Here is a 20,559-nt window from a genome sequence, read left to right as displayed (position 1 = left end):
TTAAATGGTAAACTATATCATTAGTCACTAAACAGTGGGCAAGTTTTTGTTTTAGTCACTTTAATTAAAAAAGTTACAATTTAGTCGTTAATATTTTCATTTTTTTTAGTCACCCGACTGTTAAGTAGACTTTTTGAGTTGGTATAATAACAATTCTAGTCATCAGTTTCTATACTTTCTACCAATTTGACCTAAATTATACATAAAATGATAAAAATTTAAAATTCTTTTTAAAATTTAGAAAATTATAAAAAAACAAAATTTATATAAAATTAAATAAAAATAAAAAATAAAATATTGAGAGAGAAAATGAGGGAAAATTATTTTTAAACCCTCCAAATTTTCTCTCTATATTATATGTACAGAAATATCCAATATTCTATCCTCAAAATAACATAGAAAAAAAATTAAACAAAATTATTACTTTTTTTTTACCTCGACACAACTTTTTCATTATAAAAAAAGAAAAAAAATCAGAATATAATTTATTTTTACAAATTGAGTTTTGAAAAATAAATTAAATGAATTGAAATTATGAATTGAGCCTCAAAAAATATTCTAGTATAATATTTTGTTTTTCTTTTTGCCTAAAAAATTGTATCACAATCAATTTCACAAGCCTCTTTAATATTAATTTTGAATGTTCTTCAAGGGCATGAGACTTGACTTGATGACATTACAAATTTGGTTTTGAGAAAAACTTGAAAAAATATATAGTGATCTATTTTTTGTTTTAATTTGTTATTTTATTCTATTAAATGATAATTTTCTTTATTTTCCCCACATATTAATTCTTCAACAACATATTTAAGAATTTATTTCTCTAGAAACTTTATATAGAATTTTCTATTTTTAAATAATTTTGAGCTTTTTTCATAATTTTTTTATATAGAATCAAGGTCAAAGTGATAGAAAATATAAAAGCTAAGGACTAACTTTGTTATTATAACAACTAAAAAAATACCACTTAACAGATAAGTGACAAAAAAATATTTTAAAAACGTCAGAGACAAAATTGTAATTTGTTTAGTTAAAAGACCAAAAAGAAAATATACTCATAATTTAGTGGGTTGTTAACTAGTCAGGTGAACAAGGAAAGAAGATAAAGGTAGGATATGTGAGAGAAGGATGAAAGTTGGGAAAAGATATCTATTTTTCTGGGAGAATCTCGAGATCCAGGGGAAAAAGAAGTTGCCTATGAGCTGTTTGAATGACCCTTTTATTATGGGGGACAAGCTTAACTACGAGTCCTAAGATCGTTGAGTTGAAGTTTGATTTAATACATTTGGTAGTGATGGTGATGTGACGTATTAAGATGAGATATGTTAGGGCAACTAGCAATCAATTACTTTGGGTTTCAACATGACCCTCACATTGTCTTAGTAGAGCTATCCCTTTTCAAAGTTCGCCAAGTTGGGATTTGTAAACTAGCCTAGGCTCGCAATGTGGTTGGTTCCATTAGGAGACATGTGTTCAACTTTCTATGGCTACACGACCAGGTTCACAATACATGCTGTAAGGTCTGTGAAACCCATTACACAAGGTATAGCATGGGTAAACCACCTTATTGGTCACTTTAAATAGGTGTCGTTCCTATTTTGACCTCCCTAATTTTTTTTTGTTAATTTGGTTACCAAAAAAAGAAATTGACTAAATTGGTCACTCCATTGTTACATAGTAAGAGAAGTCTAACGGTGCATTTCCACATTAGTCACCCTAAAATTAGGGTAAATTACTTGTTAATCATTCTAAGGAGGAGTCGTCCTTATTTTCGTCAATCCAAAATTATTTCATACAAATGCATTGTTAATTCTCCTGTTATTATTTAACAGTGATGTGATCAATTTAAATTTTTTTAGATAATTAAATTAATAATTAAAAAGTTGGAGTAACCGAAATAAAAACGTCTCCTACTTAAAACAATTTACAATATAGATTACAATATAGTTTACTAAAAGCTGGCTCGTGTACTAACCAAAACATGACTGCATTTGTTTAATGTCATTTTCCCTCGTAGGTATATATTATTAAAAATCGCCAAAAGCCGGCATTCGTTGTGAGTATCTCCTCTTTTGTAAGCGATTATTTCCGAGGAAAGTCTTCGTTGGACCTACTTTATATCCTTCCAAATATATAGGTGTATACTGATTTTTTGTTTCTTTTTTCAATTACGTTCCTTTCTATATATTCCCTTTTAATTAATTTACCGGAATAAAAATTGATTTCCAAAACCCTTTTGTCTTGGCTTTAGATCCCCGTTTTTGAATTATAATAGCTGGACACATTGAAATTAATAAAATTAAATATTGAATATGAAAATGGAAATGGAAAATGTTTCGTTTATTTTATTGTAAACTAATTTCTCCAATGCACTATTAATTATATAATTTTCTTATAAAATATTGTAAAACAATTTACACATAATATTTCATAGATCAAATATTTTCGAATTAATTGAAATATTTTTACTAACGCCATATAGTTAATTACTTAATTTTTTTTTGACATTATACATTTAAGGTCGATTAATAATTTATAATGGTTAAATAGTATAGTTAAAGTGTAATTAATTATTTAAAATTTTTTATGATTCAAATAATTTCTCTTATTTTTTCAACAATAAGGATTACATTAATTTAACATAAAAGATGATGATGTGTCAAGTAATGAAACTATTCTCGTATCACAAAAATAACTATGTCACGTAAACAATTTCCTTATATAATTGTATACATTAAAACATATAATATATATAATTATTGGAATAATTATATACAATTTTGCTTCATTGAGTGTTGTAATATTTGAAGATGATTTTGTATAATTTTGTAAATGAAAATTTAGTTTTAGTATTGATACCAATGTGGTATTTAGATTTATTTATTCTGTTAAATATGTACAATACATCAAAACTAATGCTTCATCTTTATAAAAGTAATTAAATCAAAAATTTATACCTATAATTACAGTAATTAAATTTCATGTGAACACCCTTTACATATTAAATCAAAATAAAAATCTATTCATATATTCATAAATTATATGCTACGCCTTTGAATTGTTTTGTCTCATTCTCTCATTTAACCCCATAAATTCACCATGATTCTAAACATTCAAACCATCTCCAACTCACCTTCTTCCTCTAAAAATGGCTGCCGTCGTCTCTCTTTTCGCCTTTGTTTTTGCCATTGTTGGTCTCTCTAATCTTTCCCTTATTCAAGCTCAAAAGGGTGGTTTCAGTGTTGAATTAATCCACCGTGACTCCCCAAAGTCTCCCTTATACAATCATTTAGATACTACCTACAATCGTGTAACCAATGCCTTGCGTCGTTCTTTTAATAGAGTTCATCGTTTCAAACCGACTTCTGTGTCAACAATGGAAGCCGAAGCCGATGTTATTGCAGATTCGGGTGAATACTTGATGAATATATCAATTGGAACCCCAGCTTTTGATATTGTCGCCATTGCTGATACGGGAAGTGATCTTATTTGGACTCAATGCAAGCCTTGTTCTCAGTGTTTCCCGCAAAACGCCCCTCTTTTCGACCCCACCGCATCATCAACATATAAAAAGTTTTCTTGCAGAACAAGTCAATGTGGGGATGTTGAAGGAACATCTTGTTCAAGTAACGGTTCATGCCAATATTCAGTCTCTTATGGCGATGGATCTTACTCAAAGGGCGAAGTTGCTGCTGATACACTCACCTTGGATTCTACGACGGGTAGTCCAGTCGTGGTTCCAAATGTTATTATGGGTTGCGGACATGATAATGATGGAAGCTTCGACGAGAATACCTCTGGCATCATCGGCCTTGGAGGTGGCGACTCTTCGTTGATTTCCCAATTAGGAACTACAGTTGATGGCAAATTCTCCTACTGCTTATTGCCCTTTTCCGAAGCTGGAAATTCAAGCAAGATGAACTTCGGTTCCGATGCCATTGTTTCTGGTAACGGAGCTGTTTCGACTCCATTAACCAAACAATCCCCTCAAACTTTCTACTTCCTCACCTTGGAAGCAATCAGTGTGGGAACCAACCGAATAAAGTATACGGATAAACCTTTTGGAACAGACCAAGGGAACATCATCATCGATTCCGGTACGACATTGACGCTTTTACCAGATGAGTTTTACTCGGAACTCGAATCAGCGGTGTCTAGCATGATCAATGCGCCGAAGGTTAATGGTCCCGAGGGTCTGAATTTATGTTACGATGCTACAACAGAGTTTGCAGTGCCAGATATTACAGTTCATTTCAGTGGTGCAGATGTAAAATTGCAGCCATTAAACACCTTCGTCTTGGTTTCTGAGACAGTTGCTTGCTTTACATTCAGTCCCGTTCCAAATTTCGCCATCTATGGTAACTTGGCTCAGATGAATTTCTTGGTTGGATATGATACTATTAAACAGACGGTGTGGTTCAAACCTTCGGTTTGCTCTAATTGTTGGAAAAATATAGACATTACATATATAATAAGCATAATTATATGTTATTATTTATTAACTCAAATTAAAAGTGATTTAATTTAGTTAAAGTTTATTGAGTTTTAGTTATTAAATAAAGTATGTGCCAAAATATGTGTAAGTTTTGATTATTTATAACTTGAGGGTTTTATAATTAAGTGACATAACTTTTGGTTACTTATAATTTTTTATTTGTAACTATTGGAATACTATATATATTCTAAAATTGTTCCAACAATCTTCCCCCATTTTTAAAATATTCTAGATTTTGATATTTCTTGAAATCAATTACATAAATGAAGGTGTCTTACAATTGAACCTTCACTGATTGAAAACATTTAATCGAAATGTTATGGTAGACTATGCTTTGAACCAACTATTGTATTTGATTTACCAAACAAATCGTACACAAAAATGCCAACACCAGTCAATGCACAATATCTAGAGACGTTATTATGGTCATGTGTTTGTAACTTCTTTTCATAAGTGTCATTAGAGCCAAGCCCTTGAGCTTCTAGAAGCAACCACACTTCCACTCACATAAGTAGATCCCATCAAGAGTGTTCCCGTAATTATAACACTCTAACATATTTATGTTATGGGTCTATTAAGAGTATAATACTCATCCTTCCCCTTATCATTACGGGTACCTAACACTTTTACCTTGTGATAATTATATATTATTTTATAGTGCTAGTAGTCACATACCGATGATGTAATTTGTCTCATTGAACTTAAGACTTGATGTTATACCAAGCGTTGGGATGAGTTTAAATCATGAGTAATTCAAATATTATTGGCTTGTCCCTCATCCCTAATTTCCGAATTTTCAAAATAGCTATGTTAATTATCAATACAAAATAGTAAAACTTTATATTTATTTGTGTTTTTAAAATTCACAAGACCAGCATCCGCACCATGTTCAATTACCCATTTTTTTGCAAAAGAATGCTATCAAGGATATCCTTTCTACTATTGTCAAATTATAGTGATCACTTTATCTTTTCTAAATTATGACAATTTCATATTTGACTACTTTATTTTTGTTTCTTGATATCCAAGAAATTAATTTCACAAACACCAAATATATAAAACCATACATCATGTCCTTTTCAGCAAGTAAGTTACTGTAAAGAGGCCTCGAATCCCTTGGTAAAACTAGACAACATATTTGCTATTTGTTATAGCTTCTTTTCAAATTCAATACATGACTTTAAAACCTTTTTTTTTGCATTCATAGTTAAATAACATTATTTGTTTTAACACACCATGCATGTATAATGGTATAACATATACAGTCATATTAGAGGATAATCAATTGTCCAATCAAGTGACTATAAAATTACACATTTATTCACCCTTCACCATGGATATTATAAACTAACTATGATCAAAATCATGTCCATCACCTAAATGGGTCAAATAGCATTCATATTGCTATTTTAATACTCACGAGATCTTTTATTCATGGCTTCCAAAGTAAATTTCAAAATTTACTACATATCAAAATTTTATAGAACCACGAGATTATAGATAATATCCAAGCCATATATAAAAAATGACATACACATCGTAAATATGCACAATATGATCTCGATTTCAAATATATTATTATCACATTATATATTCTCACCAGGAAATTTTATACCAGAATAGTGGTTTTATTATATAAGTCAATACTTTCTACTATTCTACATGTACTAGAAAAATTAACCATGCTATGCATATAGCTTATTTCATTTCTAATCAAAATCACTTTTACTCCAAATTTTATAACATAGAATAAAAAATGTGTAATCATATATAAAACTCATTTAGCTTAAGGTTATTTAACAAAAAAATAACCAAAATTATTTTATATTACATGATCACCTACAAACTTTCATTTTTAGCAATGAAAATGATGTTTCATCAATATCATCCAAAATGCTAGTTACTAATATCATGATTTAAATAAATAAATAATATTATATCTCAAATTAAATATATATATCATAAAAAAGAAATAATACTTTTGGACTAAAAAATTCACTCACAAATTGGATGGAATGAATTAAATTTTAATTCTCCAAACTTATTGTTTATTTATAATGTACTGCATAAGTGACTCTTTAAAAAAATCACTTTTCAAGTTGCATTTTATTGTTTTAAGAAACCATTTCAATTCAACCTTTTAAAAGTAATTGTTGGATTCAATAGCACTACTTTTTGGCTTAGGAAGGTTGTCTCGAATGGTCATAATGCTTCTATTGGATAGAAGTCTTCAACTAATGTTTGAACCATGTCGTCACCATTCAAAACAAAAATATTATTTCGATCCAGTAATAAATCATTTCCAAACCATACATTTTCATTCCATCCATCTTCTTTCTTTCTTTCTTTCTTTCTTTCTTATGATATATAATATATATTATATAATTCTATACCAATAATAATCATGCATCTTAAAATGACATGCACACAATAAACTAGCATTTGATTTTTGTGAAATAATTGATGCATAAGACACCCACATCTTTTGCGTAGTGCAATTCAATAAACACATAACAATTGAAATATAATTCATGCAATAAGAGTAAAACAATAAATTTAACATACCTTCTCTTGAGATAAAGGTTTCTTCTAAATCAAAATTTAACAAGATCATTGACTTTCATGCGACCACATTTTCCGATATCCATCCTTAAATTATAGATAAGCCTTCTTTAATTTCTCATAAATTACAAAAAATAGAACCTTAAAATTGTTGATATGTGGGGATACAAATAAATTTATGTGAAATTAACAAAGATTTCAATGCATGTATAAATGTCAATTTCTTTAAGGTTCTATTCGCACCACATATATTATGTTGTGCAAAAGAGTTACTGGCAAATGATCTTCGGGGATACAATAAAATCCAATGACTATTTACGTTTTGCACTGTCAAAAATAGTTCTTTGAGCACTAAGTGGAGCATAGCAAGGATATCAGTTTCTATAAAGAATTTCTCCAATAATCATTTATAGAACAATTTAGGAATATAAAAGATGGTAGAAGAATAGAAAGAAACTTTGTTTCTATGTTTTTTTGTGTGTCATATAAATGAAATTTCAATTCTATTTATACGAGGTCTCATATCTCTTCATAAGGACATAACTACTTGAATAATTATGACTATTTGTTAATAATTATCAAGTGGCATAACTTTTGATTGCTTGTAATTTTTCATTTACAACTATTAGAATACTATATATATTTTAAAAACGTTGCAACATTCTTGGGGGAAATTGCAGAGCAAAGTTGAAAATAATCAGCGGCAAAAAACTGGGACAACTTGCGTCCCTGCATGTGCATGACATTAGCACTGTTCACCGACGTTAAAGGAAATTGGGAGTTTGGGACCAATCCATCGCTAAATTATTTCCCAGGTAAAGATATTAAAAAAATTCATATATTCATGTATTTATTCTATGGTCTAAAAATATATAATTGGTTCAAAAAGTTTTGCTCTTGAAATCAATATTCAATAGCTTCCACGAAGAAAGAACAACCCAATGAAAATAGCAGAACTCCCATCGTCAGTAAACAAAACAACGAAAACCTTCCCAAAAAAAAAAAAAACAAAGACGTAAAGAACTCATATAAAAAAAGAGGGCTTAAAAATCAACGAAGTACATGGAGAAATGATGAGCTGAATGATGAAGAGTTGATGAGATGCGGTAGAGAGCTGAACGGTGAAGAGTGGATGAACTGAACGGTGGAGAGTACTTTTCTCTCAAATGAGCGGCTTTAGCAGGAGGACGGAAGGGAAAAACGGGGAAGTAGAAGTTAAAGGCTTTCTTTTGTGCGTATGATATATTTCTTAAAACATTGGTTATAATTTCAATTTATATTTAAGGTAATTTTAATTTTTTATAGTGATAATTTTAATTAATTTATAATTTTTTAAATTAAATAACTACATCTATTTGTTTTAAAACTTTATTACAAAAATATTTATCATTATTTAACAAGAATTTTTTATATAAATTTTATATTTTTAAAAATATTAAAATATGTTTCGAGCCTCTATATTCTTTATATATTTGGAATTTAATTTTTCAACTTTTTTTTTAAATTTAGTCCTTATATTTTTTATATTTAAAATTTCAAGTACAACTGTAACATCATTAAAATTCTTCTGTTAATTTTACAAGTATGACATTTTAAAATTTAAAAAAATACTACTTTAATTTTATCAAAAAAATAAAAATACTACCTTAATAGAGCGACTAAATTTATTAAAATAAAAATAAAAAACTAAATTTCAAATACAAAAAATATAGTAACTTATTACATCTTTTAGTCATTTAAAATATAATTTAATTAATTATACCCATCACACGTCCATTGGAAAAATATTATTACTATGTATAATTTTAATCTTTGTAATGAAAATGTCCAACACTATTTATAATCTCAATCAGGCACAATAATTTCTCTTGCTAAAAAAAAAAAGCGAATTTAACAAAACATATAAACATTTAATTATATAGTAAATTATATTATTAGTTACTAAACTATGGGTAAAATTTTGTTTTTGTCACTTTACTAAAAAAATTACAATTTAGTCGCTAATGTTTTTGATTTTTTTAGTCACCCGACTGTTAAGTGGACTTTTTGAGTTAGTATAATAACAATTTTAGTCATCAGTTTCTATACTTTATACCAATTTGACCCTAATTATATATAAAATGATAAAAAATGAAATTCTTTTTAAAAATTTAAAAAATCATTAAAATTAAAAATTATATAAGAGTAAATAAAAATTTAAAAATAAATAATGAGAGAGAAAATGAGGGAAAATTATTTTAAACCCTCCAAAATTTCTCTCTATATTATATGTATAGAAATATCCAATACTCAATCCTTAAAAATCCAATACTCAATCCTTAAAATAACATAGAAAAAACATAAAAACATTAAGCTGTTATAAAATAAAAGATAGAGAATACAGAACAAAGAGATTGGGAGAGTAAAGAGAGAGCGTATTTTTATTGATCAATCGAATATTTACAAAGCTTCTCCAAAGTTTCTATTTATAGGCATAAGAAGTATAAATGAAGTAGAGATATACTTCTAATTACTATTAGAGTTTAAAGCATATCAAAACTTATCTTAATCTTGATGGACGTCCACTTAATAATATATTCATAACACTCCCCCTTGGATGTCTCCATTGGTAGATAATATGTCTTGTTAAAATCTTACTAAGATAAAAAACTTGTGGGAAAAAAATTCCTATTGAAGGAAAAAGAGTATACATATCTATAATATGCATAATATGCTATTAAAAACCTTACCAGGAAAACCCAATGGGACAAAATCTTGGTTAAGGAAAACAGAGTCCAACGTGTATTTACTCCCCCTCATGAAAACATCACATACTATCTCATATTCTATGTATTCAATCTTTAATACTAGCTTTTCAAAGGACCATTTGAACTTATTTGCTAAGCATTTATATCAACATTTTTTTGAAAGTCATGAATGAGGGAAAATTTTGGGGGAAATATATTTTGATCTCTTTAGGAGCTTCAACAATAATCATAACAAACTTTAATCATGATCTCTCTATAAAAATAAAAATATGAATTTTGGATCATTTTATAATCCTCTTTCAACTACTATTGACTAAGTCAAATTTATCACATATGATCAATTATTTTCAATTCATATAAATGAAAAATTTCTCATTAATTTCAATATGCTTCCAGCATTCTAAATTCTTGATGGATTTTAATATAAAGTTTACTATATAGTGATTCATAAAAGGTTGTAACAACAACCAGTAGATGCAAGTTAAATCTTTTATGAACTATTAGTTCAATAATATATCTAAAGGTTATGGTATCCACTACAAAAGAATATTATATCTTTTCATAATCAATGTCAAGAGTTAGCAAAAATTTCATATTTATTCCATTTTGCAAAACTACTTCATTTGCACCCTCACTAGCTTTATTATACCTTTAGATATTTAGACTAATGGTCTAAAACTCCATAAATTTAATTGTACTTGAGTTGCGTCTTTCTATTTTGACCAATTTATCCCATACCTATATTTCTCAATAGGTTTATTCAAGATCCTCCTTATATTTTATTATTTCAACAATAATATTGCATGCAAAATCATTGTCGACCACTGTTATTATCGGTTCGACATTTTCTCAAATTGACATAACTTATCGAGATATCTTATTTTCACTATTTTAATCTTCAGTTTTAGGTACCTGAATCTCTTTTGAAATTTTACTTATTAGTTATGTCTTGATTCTTTTTTGGATCACCCGCCTTCACTATATGACCATCTAGATTTATTATTTTCTTTTCTGAGAATTTTTATATTTGGAGCTTGTAATGAGTTGTCCTTATTTAACTTCTGGTTCAAATTATTGTCCCCCTAACTCATTACAAGTTATTATTTCTCTCCCTCTAATGTCATGAAAACTATCAAATCAAAATAGTAATCACAAATCATGTCATAATTGAATCTTCAATACATTTAAAACATATAATAATACAAGGAGACTCGTAATTAATATATATTCCCAACTTCCTTTGAGTATTCACTCATCTTGGTTGTGGTGGACCAATTGGAACATATACGCACATACAAAAATTCAAAGATGAGAAATATTTAGCTATTGACCAAAAATCAATTGTCATGGGGAGTATTTATAACTTATTGGCTTGATGCGTACAACACGTAGATCAACATAATCTCATGTTGAAATAGGAAGTTTAGTTCCCATAAGTAATGGTTTAGACATTAACTAGAGGCGTTCAATCAATAATTTCTCTAAACCATTATGCGCATTATAAATAACAGACTTTTACAAAAAAATTTCAAACTCAATTAATAAAAGACTGAGATATAAACTCATCAGCATTAACAAGATGAATTATCTTAATTGCATGATCTGAAATTAATTATTTAAACAAGTAATCTTGCAAGCGACAGGTCGCAAGTTGATAAGACATTTGTGATTATTTTGTAGATGCATCTACCAAAATCATATAATATCAAAACCATCTACATGATGGATGAATGAGCTCATATTCATTTCAGAAATGTAAGACATTAAATCTCAACTTTAGCTAGTGAGTTTCTAACAATCAATTTTCATTGAGAACAAGCAACAAATGAGAATTCTTTAAATTAAAGAATCTTTTGGTTTTTTAATGAATGTCCATATGAATTCTCAATTATTTATGCACCGTATATGATCCAGGATGGTCTAATTGGTCACACCAAGTAGTAAATGTATTTGTATCAGTAAACTTCTGGTTTACTTTAATATGCATTTTAATTGTACTAATTTGTAACAAATTGATACTTTTACTATCACTCATTTTACTTTGTATCCACATATAAGTACTATTGTGACATTTACTACTGGAAATGTCTAAAACAATGTGAAGTCTATATTGCCATTAAGTCAATAAATATAATTTTCAAATAATTATATGCAATGTTCTCTTTAGAGAATATGCCAAAATATTTAAATGCAGGGCATTTGGTCTAGTGGTATGATTCTCACTTCAGGTGCAAGAGCCCCAAGTTCGATTCAAAATACTTTTAAAACCCTTTTAACAAGAGTTTTGCATAATCAGTTAACTTTCAAGAATGACTGCCTAGGTCATGTATAGAAACAAGCCCATACTAAATATATCAATAAAAGTCACATCTCAAACATGCATGAAATTTAATTCAAAATTCGACCATTCATGCTCATAAAACTTTTCATTTACAATTGCTCATGTCATTTCTCTAAATAATTAGCAAATAAAATAATATAAAAAACTATGAACTACTATTTTTAACAATTCTTTGAACTAAATCAAATCAAATAACCATAAAATTCATTGGTTTATTAACACAAATTTGAATACTAGATATGTTTTAATCAAATATATTATTTAATTATAAAACCTACTATAGCGACATAACTAAATTAGTTAATATTCATTTTCATGAACAAATGAGATGCTTAAAACAATATGTAACCCATGTAATCAAAACTTAAAAAGAAGACCATCTTAAATATTTAAACCATATATCAAGTAGATTTAATATTTAAAGATGTACCCTTTTTTTTCTCTATTGAGTCTTGACGATTTTATCAAGAAGTAAGAAAATTAAACTCCAGTAGTAGACTTTGAGTCCATTAAAAATATATTAATAGCAAACTTTGAGAGTGAATCTTATTTTCCAGGTATACAACAGGTACATAACCAATGATTTTTCATATATAAGTTTTCTCTCTTGCAAGTTCTCATCACTAATATTTTTCCATGTAATTTTAATTGAGAACTTATTCTGAATACTATAGAGTTATACTCACAATTAAGAAAAAAAAACTTGCAACTTCAGATGCATCCAACCATAACGTGCTTTAGATAGAATTACCATATTCTATTGCTCATAAGTAGATCTTTCATAGTCAAATTTTTTTACTTTCAACCCTTTAACGGGAATGATGAAAAAATATCACAAAGATAGTCACAATCAATTCAATTTAATAACAAGAGTAATCAATAACTCAATCCTCCCTTTTTTCATCCTTTCAAAATAGATATTTATAGTAATAGTGATTCATATGAAATATAATCTTTTCTTCATTCACAATCTCAATATGATATCCATTATAATGAATATGTTTTAAAACTAATGCATTAACCATCACAAATTTTGTGTTTTTTAGGTATTGATATATTAGCTCTTCTAGAGCTTTCAACTAATTTTGTACTATTAAATTTTGGAATAATATTTGTTTGTTTCACTACCAAATAAGATAAATATTTTCTATTTGTAATGATAGAATTCATTATTACATTATCATATCCTTCCTCAAAGAATATTAACAAAAACAAAATATTTGGGCATACGCCACATATGTAGCCAATAATCTTTCATATCACATTGATAACATAAGTTATCTTTACCCTTTGAATAGTTATCTTGAGAACTCTCATTGTTCTCTTATTTATTACTATGTTCCCACTTTTAGTGGTTCATGATTATATCTTTTATTTTCTTTATGTTTGCATTCACTTCAGGGAATGCAACAAATCTAGTAGGACAGACTTCTAAATACATCCATTGATTCTTTATTTCATAATCACCATCGCAAACATACATGGATTTCAAATCAGAACCTATCTATTTGTGTTTGTCATGATTAGTCTTCAATTATAATAAACATGATATAATAAATAAATCATAGTAAAACATACCTGAAGATCTTTAACACCATCGTCGTCACCTTGGCTATTATCATGAGCACTATTACTAGTACTAAAATAACTATGCTTTCATAAGAACATACTACATATAACTTATAGAATCTTATGATGCTTTAATATATTGTTTGTACTTCATAATTCAATCTAAAAGGTATAATCCAATTATTCATAAATAATAATAAAAAATCTCTTTAAAGGGGACCAATATCATAAAAACTTATATTTTACGTCGATAATTAATATATCTTTAAACAATCATTTAAAAATAATTTATTATAAAATTTTATTAGAAAACCTTATGAACCCATCGATATTCAATAATATAACTTAATAATTTGATTAGACTTAAAACAAATAAATAATAATTATACCTCAAAAATATTGAAGCTCCTTACCAATTTAAATTATGCTCTATAAATCCAAAATCCATGTTGAGGTAAAAAAATAAAATAAAATTCACTATCCAAAGCAATGGACTACAGTGTCCATCTTGGTGTTGAGCCTCTTTCTGTATACTCAAACCTTTCATCCGGAGTAAGATGCTTTTACCAACTTTAATAAGAAGTAAAATAAGTTAATTAAAATAATATCAAATTAATTTAACTTAGTTGAAAATTAATCTAGATATAAAACACTAAATAGATAAAAATTTTCTACGAAGAGTTACAAATAACAGCAGGCGAAAAGCAACAAGTAATGGAGAATCAGGGAAGTAAGCACTCAATTTGAATAGCAACAGTAGCAATAAATAACCATGTAAAGAAGCAAAGGAGCCAACGAAACAAAAAAATAAGGGTAATTTTAGTGGTCGAAGGCTAAATTTTCGTATTATGGATGAGGCTTAATGGTTTGCAAAGTTACCGCTGATTTAATCCACAACTAAGATAATTAAGAGAGAATCGTGCTGATAGCATATTATAAAATAAAATCCAGAGAGTAAAGAATAAAGAGAATGGAGAGTAAAGAGAGAGCGTATTTTTATTGATCAATTGGGATATTTTCAAAACTTCTCCAAAATCTCTATTTATAGGCATAAGAAGTATAAATGAAGTAGAGATCTACTTCTAATTACTATTAGAGTTTAAAGTAAATCAAAACTTATCTTGATTTTGATGAACATCCACTTAATTAGATATTCATAACATAAGCAAAAATTATTACTTTTTTTGTTTTACTTTTTTTGTTTTTGTTTTAGTTTTATCTCTTCTGTCTCTTGACATGGCTTTTTCGTTATAAGAAAATAAAAAAAAATTTAGCATATAAATTATTTTTACAAATTGAGTTTTGATAAATATATTAAATGAATTGGAATTATAAATTGAGTTTGAAAAAACATTCAAGTATATTTTGTATTTTTTGCCTAAAAAATGATATTAGAATTGATTTCACAAGCCTCTGTAATATCAAATTTAGATGTTCTTCAAGGACATGGAAGTTGACTTGAAGATATTACTAATATGGTTTCGAGAAAAACTTGAAAAGTACATAATGATCTATTTTTTTTTGTTCTGTTTTTAATTTGTTATTGAATTCTATTAAATGATAAGTTCTTTTTCCATATTAACAACATATTCAAGAATTTATTTCTCTACAATATTTATATAGAATTTTCTATTTTTAAATAATTTTGAGTTTTCTTCATAATTTTTTATATAGAATCAAATTTAAAGTGATAGAAAATATAAAAGTTAAGGACTAAAATTGTTATTATAACAACTAAAAAAACCACTTAACAGTCAAGTGACAAAAAAATAATTTAAAAATATTAGAGACAAAATTGCAATTTTTTAGTTAAAAGAACAAAAAGAAAACTTACCCATAGTTTAGTGGGTTGTTAACCAGTGAGGTGAACAAGGAAATAAGATAAAGGTAGGATATGAAAGAGAAGGATGAAAGTTGAGAAAAGATCAATATTTTTCTTGGAGAGAGTCTAGAGATTCAGGAGATGAAGAAATCGCTTGTGAGTTGTTTGTATGATCCTTTAATAGTGGGGGACAAGCTTAGGTAGGAGTCCTATGACCGTTGAGTGGAAGTGTAATTTAATACCCTTGAAAATGACAATGATGTGATGTCCTAGGATGTGACATGTTAGAGCGACTAGCAATCAAATACTCTAGGTCTCTACATGGTCCTCACATAGTCTTAGTAGAGCTATCCCTTTTCAAAGTTTGCAAAGTTAGGGTTTTTGAACTAGCCTAGGCTCACAATGTGGTTGGTTCAATTGGGAGATGATAACCTTTGAAAAGATACTTCAAGCCTTTAGATTGAATTAATTGTTTGTGATTAAGTACATAAATTTGCATTTTCAGATATTTTTAGAACATTGCATAACGAAGCTTGGATTGTGCTATAAATGTTATTATTGGTTAGTTTTATTATTAGGGAAGAAATGTGTTGGTTGTAGCTGGCAGCAGGTGCAGGATGAAAAAGAGGAGAAAAAAAGTGTAGGAAAATGAAGGAAGTGAAATATTGCCATGGCAAAATGATGGTTAGATTGCCAATAAGAATGCCATGGCAATACCAGGAAGATGACACAACACTCAGTCCACGTTACTCTTAGCCAGTTGTACTTGTACCAGATAAATCACCCTGAAAAAGAGGAAGCAAAAGGTGTGTGCTAAGAGGGAGAGACCTACCCTATAAAGAAGGAAAGAGAAAAGAGAAAAGAGGATCCGAAGAGAGAAGAATTGGAGAGCAATTTTTTCTCTCTACATCAGATTCACATGAAAAATCTTAGAGAAAAAGAGAAGAAAAGATAGCAACTTACAGAGCAGAGTAGTCGTAGACGCAAGGAAGGGGAAGAGAAATAAGACCTAAATTTTACATAAAATCTCATTATTAAAGTGAAAGTTGGAGTAGCGAGAGCTTCCTATAGCTCTGCCTTTTCTTTCTAATTTGAATTTGTGATTCATAAACTTAAATAAAGAAGTTGAATGGTTTTGCTTTGGACTTGAATGTCCAACCCATGAGCTAAATCTCATTAGGTTGGAATTATTTGGGTGGATTCTTATTATCTTTAATGCCCATGGTTTGATTTTGAGTAGGTTACTATTTCATTCAGTTTATGATTATTTTAAATGCATGCATGCAAGCTATAGACATAGATAATTGTATGTTATATGTTATTAGATTTGATTTAATTCCGGAAAGATTAAATAGATTGGATTATTTTCAAATGATATAGGTAAGTATACGAAAGAATGTTTGCAACACTCTAGACATAAAATTTGTAATCTGTACAAGGAAAGGAAGAACAATCTATATATCATTCTAGAGTTCTATAGAATACAAAAACTCAAAATGACAACTTAAAGTCTGGCTCTTGAAAGAAGCATACTGTAGTAGAGAGTCCTTAAGCAGTATAATGGTCAAGATTTTGTCATGACATTATTCTGATATAAAAAAAAGCTTGAGTAATTCTAACCTTTATCCTTCAACAGTACAAATCTTCCCTCCTTATTCTTTGAGAATTGCCACAACATTTAAATTGCCCTAGCATATTTTCATTCATAATTGATTTTATTAAGTCATTCATTAAATTTCTTTATCAATTTGTCATCTATTTCTTATATGCAGTTTAATTAGTTAATTTCATAATAAATAACCAATTATTTTAATAAATTCCTATCCCTGTGGAGACAATACTCACTCATCACTTTATTACTTGATTCAACGTGTATACTTGCTCATTCGCATTACACATTCACATGCGACAAATTTTTGGCACCGTTGCTGGGGATCGACAACATTGGAAAAAGTTTGGTGTGTTTTTATTTTTTTATTTTGTTAGTTTAGCCTAATTAGTTGTTTTGATTTCTTTTGTTTGTTGGTGCATGAGTACAGATATTTTAGCAATTGAAGAGTATTCTTCTGATTTAGAAATTGAAAGAATTAGAAATGATCAAGTTAGAGAAGAGTCATTACATCAGGAAGGAAGGGATGTTGATATTCCTCGAATAATAGATGACAAAGACAAATCCATCAGAGAACATGTAGTGCCGATCGTAGATGATCTGAATCTAGGAATTGTTAGGCCGCATATTAGTCATTGCAAGATCGTGCCAGAGCATGGTTAAATGCATTGCCGTTAGGTACGGTGGCATCTTGGAATGAACTTTGTTAGAGGATTTTGCTGAGATATAATCCTTTGAACATGAATGCGAAAATAAGGAACGTTATTATGTTCTTTCGATAATTTGAGGATGAAATATTATATGAAGCATAAGAGTGATTCAAGGAGTTAATTAGAAAATGTCCGTTGCATGGCTTTTAATAATGGACTCAAATGGAAATTTTTTACAATAGATTGAATGCGCACACAAGGATGGTGGTTGACGCATCGGCCAATGGGACTTTGCTCAATAAATCATATAATGAGGCATAAGAAATTCTGGAAAGGATAGCAAACAAGGATTATCAATACCCTACTACAAGAGTATGGACTGTTAGAGGAGTTTCTGGAGCAATGGAACTTGACATGATTACTTCCCTAACAACTCAGGTATCATCTTTAATGAATTTGATTAAAACACTGAAAAGACTAGCTGCAGTGGAGGAAATAAAAACAACCAAGTTAGCATGTGTTTATTGGGGAAAAGATCATGTTTTTGATGAATGCCCATTGAATCTAGCCTCAGTTTATTATATAGGAAATTTTAATCGCAACAACAACCCATATTCTAGCACATATAATCCGGGGTGGAAGCAACATCCCAACTTCTGTTGGAGTAATCTAGGGGTGGGAAATTCCAGCAATGTTGTTCAATAGATTGTTGCGAGTGTACCACCTGGATACGATCAACTCATGCCACGACAAAATGTTCTGCAAAATTTAGCTTCGAGTTCTTCATCGATGGAAGATCTATTGAAGGAATACATGACCAAGAATGATACTATCATTCAAAGTCAAGCTGTATCTTTAAGATCTTTAGAGAATCAAGTGGGGCAAATTGCCAAATCATTAAGCTCAAGACTACAAGGAGCAATGCCGAGTGATACCAAAAATTCATGATCTTAAGGAAAGAAATAGTGCCAAGCCATTACGCTCAGAAGTGGTACGCAACTATTAGGAGTTGTTAATGACACCACTATTGAAGAATGTATTTCAGTTTTCACAAATAAGAATAATTTAGAACCAGTAGTGGAGCAGGCTGCAAAGGAAAAGAGTAACCAAAAAAATGTTGAAGTAGGTTCATCTTGTGTTGCCAATAAAAATGCCACGGCACAACAACCTGAATAAATGGAAGGAAGGCACTGCCACCTTCCCTCAGCATTTCTGAAAATCTAAGCAAGATTTTCAATTCAAGAAATTCTTGGAAGTTCTAAAGAAATTACATAACAACATATCGTTGCTAGAAGCATTGAAACAAATGTCCAACTATGTGAAATTCATGAAAGATATCTTATCAAAAAAAAGAAGGTTAGGGGAGTTTGAAATTGTTGCTCTCACTGAAGGATGCACAAGAATGTTGAGAAATAAATTGCCACCAAAACTGAAGGATCTAGGAAGTTTTACTATACCTTTCTCTATTAGAAACCATTATGTAGGCAAAACATTATGCGACTTAGGTGAAAGTATAAATCTAATGCCTATGTCTATTTTCAAGAAGCTAAGAATAGGGAAGGCGAGACCTACAACTGTCAGTTTACAATTAGCTGATCATTCATATGCACATCCAGAAGGTAAAATAGAAGACGTGTTGGTAAGAGTTGACAAATTTATTTTTTCAGTATGTTTTAGTATTTTGGAATGTGAGGCTGATAAAGAGGTACCAATCATACTCGGGAAACCTTTTTTAGCAACCGGTAGAACATCAATTCATGTACAAAAAGGTGAACTAACTATGAGAGTTAATGATCAGCAGATAATTTTTAATGTTTTCGATGCTATGGAGTGTGCAGATATAGATGAAAACACGCTTTTGAGATTGTTGACACAATAGTTCAGGAAGAATTTTCAAAAGTTTATTACAATAATTGTAATGATGATGTAGACTCATTTGAGTTAATTAAAGCAGAAATGATTGAAGAGCTTTGTGAACTAATGGAAGTTAAGCAAATTGAGGATGAATCAAGGAGAAGTTTCGAACCATTAAATTTATCAGACCATTTTTTTAAACCTTCTCATTTGATCAAGAAGCTCAATTATTGAAAGTTTTAAAGAAATCTAAGAAAGTATTGAGATGGATGATTATGGATATCAAAGGAATCAGTCCATCAATCTATATGCACAAGATATTACTAGAGGATTGCCATGGAAAATCTATCGAGCAGTAGAGAAGACTGAATCCCAATATGAAGGAAGTTGCCAAAAAGAAGATTATCAAATGGATGGATGCTGGAATCATATACCCAATTTAAGATAGTTCTTGGGTGAGCCCTGTTTAATGTGTACCTAAAAAAGGGGGTGTCATCGTGGTAAACAATGATAACAACAAACTCATTCCTACTCGTACTGTCATGGGATGGAGGGTTTGTATGAACTATTGGAAACTCAACAAAGCAACAAGGAAGGACCATTTTCTTCTGTCATTTATCGACCAAACGTTAGATAGATTAGGGAAAGCATTCTATTGTCTTCTAGATGGTAATTTAGGGTATAACCAGATTGCCATAGCTCCTATTGATCAAGAGAAGACCACATTCACATATCCTTATGAAACTTTTGCATTCTGATGAATGCCATGTAGATTATGCAATGCCCCTGCAACATTTTAGCATTGCATGAATGCAATATTTTTGGGCATAGTGGGGAAATTTTTAGAAGTTTTTATGGATGATTTTTTGGTGTTTGGCGATACTTTTGAAGATTGTTTAAAAAATATAGA

At 29.3% G+C, this 20,559-nt stretch overlaps 1 protein-coding gene and 1 non-coding gene across 2 annotated transcripts; one reads left to right on the top strand and one right to left on the bottom strand.

Annotated features, from left to right (window-relative positions):
• Nucleotides 1-3,148: 3,148 nt before the first annotated feature.
• LOC107919715 (aspartic proteinase CDR1) lies at nt 3,149-4,565 on the top strand. The gene has a single exon (XM_016849103.2). It carries the CDS (start codon nt 3,149-3,151, stop codon nt 4,526-4,528), a length of 1,380 nt encoding a protein of 459 aa, XP_016704592.2. The 3' UTR covers nt 4,529-4,565.
• Nucleotides 4,566-17,894: 13,329 nt separating this feature from the next.
• LOC121225970 (small nucleolar RNA R71) lies at nt 17,895-18,001 on the bottom strand. The gene has a single exon (XR_005923872.1). It is a non-coding gene; the product is annotated as a small nucleolar RNA R71 (small nucleolar RNA).
• Between the last annotated feature and the right edge of the window lie 2,558 nt (nt 18,002-20,559).

The sequence above is a fragment of the Gossypium hirsutum genome, chromosome D13, assembly GCF_007990345.1.
Source record: "Gossypium hirsutum isolate 1008001.06 chromosome D13, Gossypium_hirsutum_v2.1, whole genome shotgun sequence".
Classification (NCBI taxonomy): Eukaryota; Viridiplantae; Streptophyta; class Magnoliopsida; order Malvales; family Malvaceae; genus Gossypium; species Gossypium hirsutum.
This window is presented reverse-complemented; position numbering and strand designations above follow the sequence as displayed.

Coding starts and splice junctions, on each gene's coding strand:
- LOC107919715 (XM_016849103.2), top strand. CDS start 3,149: ATGGCTGCCGTCGTCTCTCTTTTCGCCTTTGTTTTTGCCATTGTTGGT.